This window comes from Silurus aristotelis, assembly GCF_946808225.1.
Source record: "Silurus aristotelis genome assembly, chromosome: 2".
In the NCBI taxonomy this organism is placed as follows: Eukaryota; Metazoa; Chordata; class Actinopteri; order Siluriformes; family Siluridae; genus Silurus; species Silurus aristotelis.
In genome coordinates, this window is record NC_139575.1 from 37,630,478 (window position 1) to 37,644,707 (window position 14,230).

The 14,230-nt window shown below is 39.1% G+C and overlaps 1 protein-coding gene across 2 annotated transcripts in view; it reads right to left on the reverse strand.

The window, feature by feature from the left end:
* Positions 1–1,150: 1,150 nt before the first annotated feature.
* Positions 1,151–14,230, reverse strand: part of LOC310717496 (sphingosine kinase 1-like) — a 21,089-nt gene continuing 8,009 nt past the window's right edge. The window contains exons 2-6 of one of the 2 annotated variants that reach the window (XR_014530853.1): positions 12,184–12,333; positions 7,124–7,218; positions 6,373–6,488; positions 2,170–5,021; positions 1,151–2,118 (exon numbers count right to left, since the gene is read on the reverse strand). Coding sequence is in view for 1 of the 2 variants with exons in the window: in XM_083525630.1 (XP_083381756.1) it covers positions 4,169–5,021; positions 6,373–6,488; positions 7,124–7,218; positions 12,184–12,333 (1,214 nt within the window). In the remaining variant the exon portion in view is untranslated. Of the gene's footprint in view, positions 5,022–6,372; positions 6,489–7,123; positions 7,219–12,183; positions 12,334–14,230 lie in introns of both variants that reach the window. The other variant, XM_083525630.1, reaches the window with a different exon arrangement.

Sequence of the window (14,230 nt, forward strand, 5' to 3'; positions counted from 1 at the left end):
CTTACACACGTCGCTGAATCGGTTCATCTAATCGGTAAGAGCCGACTCCTTCTTCCCTTAAACGACTCCTTGCCGAGCAGGTGTTCGGTTCTGATTAAATGAGCACAGTTTTCTCTCCTTGTGAAAGGAAGTGAAAAAATTGCTATTTTCATTTTGTCCCAGTGAACATGAAAAAGATGAAAACAAATTATGGTGCATATGTATTTAACCCCCCCCCCCCCCCGCCTTAAATTTTCAATGAAATGACACATTTTACTTCCATCATTATTTCCATTTAGATCACATGGGTTTTTATTTTATTATCTCAACATCTGTGACTTATTATAGCAAATGTGTGACTTGCAAGTCAAGTCACTGCCCCTCACACACGTGTGATTATTAAACATCTGTCATAATAAACTTCACTCTCCTGAGAAGCCTTTCCACTGCCTTTCAGTGCTTGTGTCGATTTGTGTTTCTTCACACCACATACATTAGTGAGATCAGATACCAGAGTCAAAATGTCGAGGAGGCTCCAGTTCCAGTTAATTATGAAGGTGTTCGGAGGTTAAGGAGCTTAAGGAGGTTGTGAAGGTTGAGGAGGCCAAAACTTTCGAGCTCTTCCACTCCAACATAACACCAACAACCACGTGTTCATGGAGCTCACTTTGTGTCCAGGATCATCGTCATGCTGGAAAATTTTCCATATAACTGTGTTTGTGAATAATTTACACCTAAATATTAATGAAGAACTTTTCAAAATCCCAGTAATTCTCTTTTAATTGATGCTTTCAAATGATTAAAACATTTTTTTATTTAAATGGATGTGAAATTCTTTAATCATTAAATGTTAACATTATTATATTAATTAGAATTGGTAATCGTTTATTGTCAAAATAAAATAAAACATAGACATTGTAACAATTTATATGGGCTAAAGAGTCATATAAATCTAATCTAATAAATGTAATTTTATGTATAAATTACCTCTAAAACACCTGATAATCTGCATTTGTTGCATTTTTAATTGCCATTCTTTCGATGTAGTTCCATTTCTAACCCCTTGATGGCAGCAAAACTCTTTTTTTATTTTAATTTTAATGCGCATGCACAGTGAATGCTATTTGATTTTAGATTAAAAGAGAAAGAAAATAATTAAGGCTTCATTCGATTTTGTTCAGCAGTAAAACAGATTATTATTTTTTTAATTATAGTCGATACAGTACTTTTACAGAAACACACAGCACTGATTTAGACATGTGAACACACATTTGCATAGATTTCTATAGCAAATAGGAGCAAACAGAGATAAAGGGAATAAATACAGCACTGAATTCTGAGTAAAACAATAAATGAATGATCGAGTCTGGATTTATTGAGATTATAAATCATAAAGATTACGTTTGCAAACATCGAACACCAAAAGCGTATAATTCTATAAATTATTATTATTATTTTAATTTTTTTACCAAGCCATTCAAGACATTTTCTAGAGCTGGACAAAAATATATGAGTCACAGTGATCATAATCAAAAACTGGCACTTATTTCTACATACACGGAAGGTTTCGCAAAAAAATCTAAATGGCGTCATGGTTGCGCCATGTGGTACCGCCGAAATCTGTGAGAGGAAACTCGTAAAAAAAAAAAAAAATACATCCAATTTAAATTAAAATCACGAACAAAAAATAACAAATTACAGTACTTCTCATTAAGGTGCAAGAGTGCAAAAGGTGCAAATGAGCTCAGTTTTTGGTCGTTCATTCACGATAAACGCTTATGAGCTGTTTTAAGGCGGAAGGGTTCACTTTTCCTTCTACATATTATACACATATGGACACACAAACTAACTGTATCATACAAACTACTTCTGAGGAGGAACAATGAGAGAACATTCTGCGCTTCGTAAGGCTTAAGGTGATGTGAAATCACGAGGCTACTGAGGATCATGTGGATACAAAACCAGTGTAAAACATTAGTTCATTACGGAACGACGTACGGCTTGAAACGTGGAGTTGTAACGTTTATGGTTTAGTCTGCAGTGAGTGAGAACTTGGACATGTACCTACAGTGTGATTTTTTCTCTTTTGGTAGAAATTCTGAATGTTTTGTTTGTTAGATTAGATTCGTCTAATCTGTCCTATGTATAAAACTGACCCACTATGTTCTAATTAGCTAGCTAAAAATCCACCTAAATCATCTGCTAGCTCGCTAATATTCAGCTAATACCTACAATTCCTTGTACACAAACGCACTCAAACAACAATATAATGTTTAATCACCATTGTTTACACTATGGATTTAAATAGACAATATATTGACAATAGTATTGGGACACCTGACCTGACACCAAAGCCAGCTCTATGAAGATATGCTTTCCATATTTTTGTGGACGTTCTCCTGCTCTAGAGCTCTAAACCTTATTGAACATCTTTGGGATGAATTTTTCATGCTGACTGCACCTCAGGCCTCCTCAGCTCACCATATCAGTACCTGACTTTACTAATGCGCATCTTTGTGGCTGAATAAATCTCACACAAATCTCCACAAAATCTAGTGGAACATCTTCCCAGAAGAGTGGAGCTTCTTATAAGCGCAACTGGGGACTAAATGTGGAATGAGATGTTCAAGAAGAAGCACATAGCAATCTCATGCTTAGGTGTCCACAAACCTTTGTCCATATAGTATTTTGTTATTCTTTATATATTATTATATATCGAAATCTGAAACCGGAAAAAAAAAAATTAAATAAAATTTCCGCTCGAATCGTCCGGATCGGCTCTTTCCCCTCGAGGAAACAGCCAAGGTCGTGACCTCTGGTTCGATCCCACAGTGAAGTGCACAGCAAAAAAAAAAAAAAAGTCATGAATTCTACACGTCATGTCCTGCTCGCTACGTTCACTATAACGTCTGTCTTCTGAATAATTTAATGCCATTGATTATACTCAGTGGCTGAGTAACCACAGGTATTACCCATAATGCAGTAGTGCCTGTGTAGTGTCTCTGTGTAGTGTCTGTTTAACGCGTGTCTTTGTGTGCTGATTTTGCAAACTACTGACACCTCCCTCGACAGCCGCTATTTAATTCTGCACCAGTGTTTAATTGTAGCTTTAGGCGAGTCTGTAGCTCCGCCCCCTTCCCCCTACCTCAACCTTCTCCTTACACACGACCAGCACGGATCATTTGATTCGTCGTGTTGTGATCAGAGCATCACTTTACTAAGACTTTTTAACAGCGTTAGTACTAAATGACATATTATTTGAGCAATCAAACTATAAATATATAAATGTTAGTGAAACGCAATAATCTCATCTTGCCACACTGATAAACAGAAGGTCCATGTTGGGATTGGTGTTTAGATGATGGGGGGATGTAATCAGCACAAACCAGCTGGGTTTCAGACTGGGTGGGGTTGGGTGTGTGTGTGTGTGTGTGTGTGTGTGTGTGTGTGTGTTTTGCAGAGGGAGGAAGGGGTGTTGTGTTTTAAGCTTTCGAATCAATGCTGGTATCCTAGATCATGCTTTCGGATACGCCGTGTATGACCTCATCAGCTAGATTACTTGAGTAGATTAGTAAAGAATGCGAGGAGCCTGTGAGAACTTTGATCATGTTTATCTTCAGGACGAGCCTGCGGAGCTAGCATTGTGAGCGTTCTTTGATTAGCCAAGTCTGGAACTAATAAAGCGCTATTTATTTACCACGTGATCATTTTAGTCTCCTTCGTAGTTTTATGTGTAGACTTTTATTTCAGTCCTGTACTGGTTTATATATAATATATATTAATATATATATATATATATATATATTGCTCCTCATATAAACGGGGAATAAACAGAGGTATAAAAAATAAATAATTGCCACTACTATTAGTAGCGCCTTAACAACAGCAGTAGACATCCGTCACACAGTAGAAGTCGTTGTTTAGCTCAAAATCTGTAGTACCTCACTTCAAAAACCCTGAAACAATGTGCTACCAAGTCAAGGATTATGGGGACCGAGTGCTATTACAATAAGATTTCTCCTAATGCTACTTGTTAGAAAAAAAAGGAAGCCCTTTCCTGATGGGAAACATGTCCATTCCTTCGGTACTAACAATAAATAAAAAAGTAAATAATCATCTTTTTTTTATTGCTTAATTACTAATTGACTGTAATTTTCCGCAGTTCGTGGATTTCTACGTGCTAATCAGGCTACCCGGCTATGATCCTCGCAAGACTGCCGTGGATCTGCGCTTGCACCGGACCGTATTCCACTGCTTCTCCGTCCACAGTGATGGTCCCTTTGGGTGAATAGGGTTCGAGTCGTAGTGCACGAACTTTAACGTACACCACAAAAGGGCAGTTTGTGCTCAAGTGCCCACCTTTCTCCATGGCCAAGAAGAGGCACAAGAGGGCTTGACGTGAGATTCCCGCTTTCACGTAGATCAGGTGCATAACGCCGTCGTCCAGTCTGGATGCAGGGGCAGCTATCAAGTCTTCAGCAAGGTGGGACTGGTACACTGCCATCACCAGGACAAAATCCTCCTCTTTGACAACAGTCCAATGTGCTGGCACAGGCTGGTCCAGAGGTACGAGGAGGGTATCAGGGGGGCCTTGTGTGATCCCCGGTGACTCGCTGGTCCAGTTGGGTTTGTGTGCATTGTTCGAATTGCATGAATTGTGCAAGAGGTTATTTTGACAATTTAAAGTCCTTGACAAGTGGGAATTAACCGATGATGAGTTGAAATCATTGCTTGTCGACCGGGCTTGGCTCTGAGGGGGTTGCGGTTCCTCGGCAGGAAGGTACGCGAGTTTTCCTTTGTACACCCTCAGCGAGGCGAGGCGCACTAAGGTACCCATGGTGAAGCGAGCTGCTCCGACGTGACGGTACTTCTCGCTCTCGATGTCCACGTCTGCCACAAAGCCCCAGGCCAGAGATAGAAAGGAAAACAGGCGCTGGCTGGATCCCATGCAGACGGAGACGAGGTCCAGATGCGACACCAGGCCTTTACACAACATGAACCCACAGCTCACTAGCAGTTCCTCACCCAACACTGGCTGTGCACTGAGAAGGAAACATGTATGTGTTTTAATTAGAGCTGTCAATCAAAAAATTTTAGATTTTTATCTTTTCTTATTGTTGGTAATTACTCTATTACTATATTTCCTCAGTAGCTAGTACGCCGACTGGAGGAATAACAAAGATGCACTTTTCAAATAATTTACAGACAGACTAGAACATTTATCAGGTTGCTCCTGACCTGCTGGTCATATATTCAAAACCTCTGACTCCAATATATATTATATTGCCCTATAAATCTATTTTTAACAGTGTTAATTTGCCAATATGGCCGACTCAGGAAACAACGAGACTCTGCCCATGTGGAGGACCCACCCCTTTATTTATCCATCAAGCTAAAAGTCTGCCTCAGGGGCAATTAGATCAGTTTCCTTGGGGTTCCACTTAAACTGTATTCTCACTGTCATCAGCTGATTTATTTTAAGTTCTTATAAAGTGTCGTCTTTACTATTTAATGTTCCGTACCTTGTATGGCTAATAAATAATGGATTCATCCATTAAGTATATTGTCATTTATTTCTTATTTGACTTCTGAGCAAATGCATGAGACCATGGATCGAGATCATCAAGGTTGATTTCCTACAGACACTTCCTTTATAATGCAAATAAGATATTTCCAACTTGGTGTGGGGCATTTTAACTGTCTAACACTGGACTAATGAAACATATATGTAGAATTTAGTAATATATTAGCATGATATGATTATTATATTATTTAAAGACCACATTTTGTCAATCATCATTGATGAGGCAGTCCCAAGTGTGAAATAAGAGGTGGTTATCAAAAAGTTTTGACACTTTACAATGATAACTGGTGCTATTCTGATCACGTCTGCGATTTCATCACTGACAGCAAGCTAGAACGTAAAATTCTTCATGAAACTGGGCAAATCTCCCACACAGACGTTTGACACGTTTGACGTCTGCCGATGCGCGTTCTTCAATAGCGGAAGACCATCGGGAAGATCGGGAACGAGCTCAACCCCCGAAAATTCCGAGACCGTTCGGCTACTTGTGCATGATGATCGTCGAAGAACAAGGCATACCATCTCACTTCCGATCAAAGATGAAGATCCAGCTCAAAGGTCGCCGTTATGACATCGTTGCAGAGACATGACACGAATCGCCGAAGCTGCTTGACACAATTCCAAAAGAAGATTTCCAGGACACCTCTCAGAAGTGCCAGGAACGCTGGGAGCGCTTTTTTAAAGGTCATAGTGTGAAAACAGATACATAAAGTACTTTCTTGTAAAGAGCTCGCCTCCAAACTTTATAATACCACCTCGTATTTTTTCCCCGAGTCTGCACATTCTGCAATATATCTTAAATCAAGTACCCAGAGTAGTAGTGCATGGAGGCAGCTAAGGCATTCCCCGAGCCCCCAGGCAGGATGCCGAGAGGAGTCTGAATAGCTTTCTCCCAGTCCTCCCTCTCCATCATACCGTTCAAGACCTGTATATACGCAGAGAAAAATGTGCTATGATTAAACAACAACACGCATGCTAGCATGCAAAAGTGCTGAAAAGATTCCATATGAATTTATGATTTACAAATATACTGATACATGGTTCCAATCTGAAACCCAAACATTTAATGAGGAAGAAAGAACCATGCAGATTGGAAGCTTGAACATCATTAGACAACTGTTAAAAAACTATAATTGCACTTAAATTCTACGTAACAAAGACTAAAAATCTCTCACGGTTTCAACTTCTCACACAAGGAGTCGTGTTTGAGTTACAATATCCATGAATTCATAAAACATCCTACAAGATCAGGGCAGGTTCACAGCATAATGAAAATCGTTTACCACCAAAGCAAACTGCAAGCAATGAGTTACATTCAGAAACCTCCAAACAAGAGTCAGTTTGTCAGTTTGTCTGTTATTTAACACTGTGGTTTTCACAGTCCTGCTGTTGTTTGTCTCTTTTTGTGAAAGTTTCCTCACATGACGTTCATCTAAACCTGTCAGTTTCTGAACATTCCTAAACCAGCCTCTGGGGATAGGACACGTCCATTTGCTGTGATTGACTTGGCAAGCATGTGGAGTCGCTAAGGTATGAGGAATGCGCTGACGGTGATCTGACCTCAAACAGCAGCCCGTCTCCGGACATGATGACCACGGCGTCCCACTGGGACAAGTCCGCTTCTCGTACCAGCTCGCGGGCGTGGTTCTGACGCTCTGCAAACAAATAAAAAAGGTGGTGTCAAAGTTGTTAGTTATCAGGGTGTTGCTGGGTGTTTTGCTTGAGCTTGAGAAATCAGAAAAACTCCAATTTTAAAGATATAATTAACTGAAAAGGCCAGCAAGAGAAATGTGTAGGGAATGTGTAGAACAGGACAAAGTGCTAATATTTTAAAAGGTCATGAATTTCCTAATTAATTAAAAAATATTTTGATAATATTTAAACTATAGCTAATTTGCCAGTTCAGGCCACTCAGATTTGATTCCAACTCAAGATTGTTTCCAATGTGAATTTGGAGTTCACCAGCAGGGGGCATTATTTGTAGTGTGATACTTGTTAAAGCAACAATTAAATGTTTTATTTTTTAATTCTAAATGCTAGCAATAATTGTTGGGGTAAAACTTGTAGTTCTCACTTTAATGCTTGGGGATGTCATTTCCACTTCCTCCTTATTTCATATGTACCTTGTTAAGCTTCAGATGATAGAAATAGAATATGACCTCATTTTGTTTTCCTACAATGCCTTACATAATTTGTTAGCAGGGCACGAACATGTCAGCTATCATCTAGCAAATCTGGGCCGGCTTTCCCTTATCTTACAATTGCCCCTCATTTGTCCCTAAACATCACACACCAAGCCTTGATCTTTGTGGTCTTGTAATGTCTCAGAGAATGTGGCTCTCTGGGTTTTCTTCCGTTAGCTGAGTAACATAATGCTGGGCCCCTGAGGGAGGCATCGGGTTCTCCTCCCTTTCCGTTGTCATGTTCCTGCAGGACAGGCAGGGAATCAATATGGCCTTTATCTGTCCAATCACATCACATTTCCTTATTCAGAGCCTCTGTGTGCACATGAGACAGAGGGGAAACTGGAACTGGAGGAAGATGAGAAAGTGCCTGGGTTTCAGAAAAAAAACCAGCGCAAGCTACTAAAAGTGGGTCATGAAGTAGAGAAGTATCTTTAAAAAGTTCCTTACTGTCTGCAGCCATTTTGTTCACAGTACAGAAGCACTTTACGAACATTCTCTTTACGAACTTTCGCGGATACGAACAAACCTGTTCATTTTCATTTAAATCATTTTATAATTACTTACTACAAAATATTATTTGATAGTATTTATAGCTCTTACATCATTAGGAGATTTGCGTAGTCAATAACGAACACAGTAACAACTCACGAACAAACGGACGTTTCGGAACGTAATTTGTTCGTAAGGTCGTAAGGGATCGTCTGGAGTTTTGATTTCAAGGTAATCACATTACCTGGATTCACTTCTTGCACTTATTCTTACAGTTTGTTCAGGTCAGACATGCAGACATTTCTAAAATTATTACATTTACATTTACATTTTTAAAACAAAGTGGAGACTTGGTAGTTCGTTCTTTGGGCAACTTTTAAAAAGTTTGGTAAAACCCCACACAATACCAAGCTGCAGCCGTCAGGCCTTTGAGTAAACCCTTCAGGGGGTTTATATAATGCCTGACCCTGTACTCTGACCCCAGCTTCCTAGAAGAACTGGCGCACGCGAAGAAACAAATTTCATATGACACTATGACTCAAGGGCAAAGAAAGCAAACATGGATGAAACTTAGCCAAGTCTATAAAATTATATCCATCAAGTTAAACTTAGAATGTGACCCGTCCTGAAGTGAGGCAACACTACGTAGTACACTTTGTCTCTCAGACCATGTCCACGCTAATATGTTTTTGTTTAAAAATAAATATTTTTCACTCTATTTTGACCTTCCGTCCACACTGCGACGGCGTTTTCGGTCAACGATGCTTTCCAGAAGCGCTTTCCGACGTGGCTAAATTAGATAACGCAGTTTACGCGTCACTGCATGTGAAAAAACGCGAGGCTTTCGAAAACAACGACATTTTTTTATTTATTGGTGTGACGTTCCAAAGCGCCAGAAAGTAAAGAAACAACGGGCAGAAATTCCGCAGGTCAAAGCGTGTCAGGTTTTGTTCATTTACGTTTACATTTGCGGCGTTTAGCAGACGCACGTATCCAGAGCGACATACAAAAGTGCTTTGAGTCTCTATATTCTCAAAAGTCTGGTAATAGGTCTGTGCTCAGAATGTGCCCTGGAAAGGAAAACTCCCCAAAGTCTGTTCTTCTGTGGAGATGTTTGTGCTAGCATTCGTTTTTAAAAAGGCCCTGTTGAGCAGTGTTTATGTGTACCAGGACAGCCAGGACAGCAAAAAAGGTTCTCAAGGCACTGAATGTTCTGTCCGGCCAGAAATAATCAATATCCCCAAAAGTCTCATTTGCTGACTAAAATGAAATTGCGAAATAATGAATATTTTAACACGGAACACAATGTCAAAAGTTTTACTGCTATGAAAAGGAACCTCTGTGCTCCTACTAAACACTTAATCAGATTTAGCTAGCTTGTTATTTAAATGTATAGCATCCAAAAACAATAATTTGTTCCCCGCTAGCTCACTGGATTAGCGCTACGTTTGTTTTTTTTGTTTTTTTTTTTTTGTGGACAGACATGAACAGTTTAGCTAGCTAATATTGCTGCGGTATCTAGAGTGTAATGATAACTATCTACAACTAGCTAGATGCTAATTATGTGTATGATTATTGTCTTTTTCTCTAGCTGACTAGCTAAAGGGGCTACGACCTTTACAGCTAGCTATTATTTCTGTGGTGTAGTGATGATCTTCTGTGTTTCAAAATAAATCAAAATAAATCTATTTTTACTTTTCAGTCATAAGACAATATTAGATTATAGCTGTTTGTTTGTGTTTACACTAGCTAGGTAATATTGCTGTATTATGTAAATTTTTCTTTCCCTTTCCTAGCTGACTAGCTTTCTTTGAAGATAAGCATCTCGAGCATTCCTGTATATGAATATACAGGAATATACACTTCGATCTGGATACTCCAGCAGACATTCCACCCTAAAAAAAACGGAGCCTCATTTCCACATTTCCTGTGAAGACTTTTTGCTCTGCTGGCGTATCTCAGATACGTGTTTATTGACAGTAGTGTTCACGTTACTCAGTAGTTACTCAGTGATCTCGATGTTGCAAGCGAAGGCGTGTCACTCGTTTACATTGTTCACCTTCTCTCTCACTGTGGCTCCTTATCGTTTTCCCTCTGCATTTTTTCCCCCACATTAATCCTCCCACTCACGCGTTCTTCTCTCGCTGGCCCTCATTTATCACACTTCAGTCATGTGATTGTCACTGAACTTGAGATGTTAAAGCAATGCTGAATAATAATAATAATAATAATAGTAAGTAGTTAATAAATAAAGTCACACAACAAACTCTTTCTTCTCTCTTTCTTTTTCTGTACACATGCAGTACATATTTTCTTTCTCTTCTTTCCCTTTAAAAAAAAAATGTATGACTGTTTTTATGCCTCTTTTATGTCTGGTCTTTAACCGTATCTCTCTCTTTCTCTCCTAATCATTCATTCTTTCTCCCCTCACTTTATCTTTTCGCCCTCTTTTTCATTCTCTCCTCCGATTATAATATTCTTTCTTTCTTTCTTTCTTTCTTTCTTTTTGTTGTTGTCCAAACACAGATTTGCCCTGTTTTTCTTCTCTTTATCTGTCTGCCATTAACATTAAATCTTCATTCAGCTCCCTGGATATCCTCCCTTCTTCTCTGACTATGTGTGTGTGTGTGTGTGAGAGAGCGAGAGAGCGAGAGAGAGCGAGAGAGAGAGAGAGAGAGAGAGAGAGAGAGAGATGGATAGAGAGAAATAAAAAGGGTAATTTGCTACTTTGAGTAAAACGAGACTTTTTTGGACTCACACACACACACACACACACACACACACACACACACACACACACACACACACACACAGATTAAAACAAAGACGTGCTGTACTACGCTGCTTCTCGACAGCAGGTCAATGTTACTGTGCTCAGTGTTGTGTAAGAGATCGAAGCAGGTCTCAAACTTTCAGCGTGGCACCAGAGACAGCCGACCCAAATCATTCTCATTTCAGTGTGAACGTGTTCGCTTTGTACTTATATGTATGAGAAGGAAGGAATCCAATCTCCAACCTGCTCTCGTTAACTGCTCCCGATCTATTTCGAGGCAGCTTTGGAAGAATAAAGTGCACCACTTCTTGTAACTCTGAGATACAAATGGACCAAATGCAATTTACAGAATATTTTGAGGTAAAATATCTAAATTATCTTTAATCCATGTGTGTACTACTGATCATTTGTATGTTTTCTAGTAGAGATGTAAAAACACCCTACAAGAGAAAAACAAAAAAATCTAATTCTGACCAATCACAGAAGAGCCAGGAAACACACACAAATTCGGTTGGCGTGAAAACGTTTGCAATGTAAAACCAGCTGAGAAACTTTGACCTTAACTTACTCTGGTACAAACTGGCAAATAAACTCCAAATAACTCTGTTACAGCCTGCGTTTACAATAAAATCATTTCATGAACTTGTGTGCATTTTGTGAACTTGTGTGTTTTCGGGCCAAAAAACGACAAATTTGCTTCACACTCACATGTCAATCGCATATAAACTGTGAACCTGTTTAAGACACGTTTTTATATCCAGAAACACCCACAGAGCAAAAACAAAATGCGTTTAAATGGTAAAAAATTCCTCTTCCAATAAGACAGCTCAGCCATCGCAGCGAATCAGATCCCACAGACCCACACAAACTTCTCTTATAGCTTACAACTAGTGTTTGTCCATCACTGTGGGGTCCAGAAGTCCAAAGTTAATGCCAAGGATCGAGTTCTTCTCGATAAGTTTTATATAAAACCAAAAAAACAAGCAATAAAGTAATTCAAAGGCCAGTCGAGGTCTGGATTCTGATTGGTCAGAAAGTTTGTCATACAGATTTATAATACTATGATACTGTTTCTACAGTAACAAAGTTTGCAGGAACTTAAATATACGTGTGTGTGTGTGTGTGTGTGTGTGTGTGTGTGTGTGTGTGTGTGTGTGTGTGTGTGTTCACACCTGTAATTTGAAGTGTGTATGTGATGTCAGCTTCCTGTAGCATGCGTTGCACATGGTTGTTGAACAGAGCTTGGGCCTGACCTTTACCGCTCTGAGGGTTTATCAGAACCAGGAACCTGCAGGGCCTCTTGACATCCGCACACATGCTACCTGATGGATAGAAAGAGAAAAAGAGTAAGAAAAAGAGAGAGAGAGAGAGAGAGAGAGAGAGAAAGAGAGAGAGAGAGAGACAGGTACAGTTGGCATTCCTGGAGTGCCATGGACATGCTGAAACCCGCAAAGCCGATACCGAAACATTCTTCAAACCTTTAGAAAAGAAAGTGCTGGCTCACAGGAATACCTAAAATACCTTATTGACATCATCATCTTGTATTGTTTACGAGAAAAGAGGTGTGCGCTCATAGCATTTAGAAGATATATCCTGATAGTCGGCAGTATTATAAGGGTGCGTCTCACAATTATTAGCACCTTCTAAAAACACAATACAGGCAGTGCAACTAAGTTTGAACATATAGGAACCCAAGCCTGTTTTACTGGGGTATAATTACGGTGTGACACACAGGATAAAAATTTTGGACAATCCACAAATGATACCAAACCTTCATAAAACAGGCAACGATTCTACGGCTGTAGGTACATGTTTCAAAATATCTGCTGTTTAGGTTATAATTTAGAAATTGTATTAAATGAATCTGTACAGAAAAGCAAAAAATCTTTAGAGGAAACTCCAGCTAACACCTTGCCAAGGACCACAAATTAGCCAGATCCATGAAGATATGTTGAGGTGGAAGATCTCCTGCTATAGAGCTCTGACCCCAAACCTATTAATAATAATAATACTGAGGATGGAGCCGCCAGGAAGGAGAAAAAGAGTAACACCAAGGAGGAGGTTTATAAATGTGGTGGCAGATGTAGAGGAGAGGGGGGTATGATGACGGAGGACCCGCTGTGGAGACCCCTAACGGGAGCAGCCAAAAAAGAAGAAGGACAAGAAGAAGAAGAAGAAGAAGAAGAAGAAGACATTTAATTTTATATAAAGCAAATAACAGGGTGCCAATATTTATGACAATACCCAATCAAAGCCAACACAATGCTTAAAGTGTCTACAGAAGATGGTTTTGATGCCATGACACGAGCAGGCGTGAGAACCAGCTCCATCAACAGAACCAGGACATTCCACACACACAGTACTGGGAGGAACCGGATCACCTCGTGCTCCATGGACTACAGCAAAACCGCTAAAACCATGAATGAGGTCTTTGATGGACGGCAAACGCCTCCTTGTTAAAACGCAGCCTCCTGGTGTGAGATTTTCAACAGAACCAGTGAAAGAATTTTTCCATAATGATGTTTGGGGAAGTATTAAAAAAAAAAAAAAACTGTTTATTTTGTAAAAGGAACCAGGATTCGCTAAAAAACATCCGTTTCTGTGGAGTCCAGAAGTCTGAGGTTAATGCTGAGAACTGAGAACATAAAAACAAGCATAAATGATGTCAATAAGTAACTCAAAGGCCAGTCAAATTCTGGATTCTGATTGGTTAGAAGGTTTTAACATACAGATTTATATCATGTTACTGTTTCATGTTAAAAGTTATGAAAAGAGTCTCCAATGTCGGAAGCAAAAAATATTACAAAAGAAATCTAAAATGTGCAACATCTCAGAAGATGATATCATTATTCCTGATACTGATAACATCCTATTTCTCAACATTATTTTCAGTATGTTGTCCAAAACTGTACAAAAATTGAGCAATAGAAAATTCAACTAAAAAGTAGCGTAGCGTAAAGATTCCGGTAAAGATTTAAGTTTCGGAGGAAAAAAAGACAAAAATCTAAAACCTAATCTTTAACTCTATAAACTAGAGTTGGGTAATTATAAGCATATAGGATCAATATTGCGATAAATTATGCAACGATACACAGTCCAGAGATATCAGAGAAAAAATGTTTTTTTTTTGTTTTTTTTTTCGAAAAACTGACAAGTAGGAAGTTGCTGACTTGACGTTAAATCTGTCAATTAACTTGTACAATTAGGTCAATTTACTGT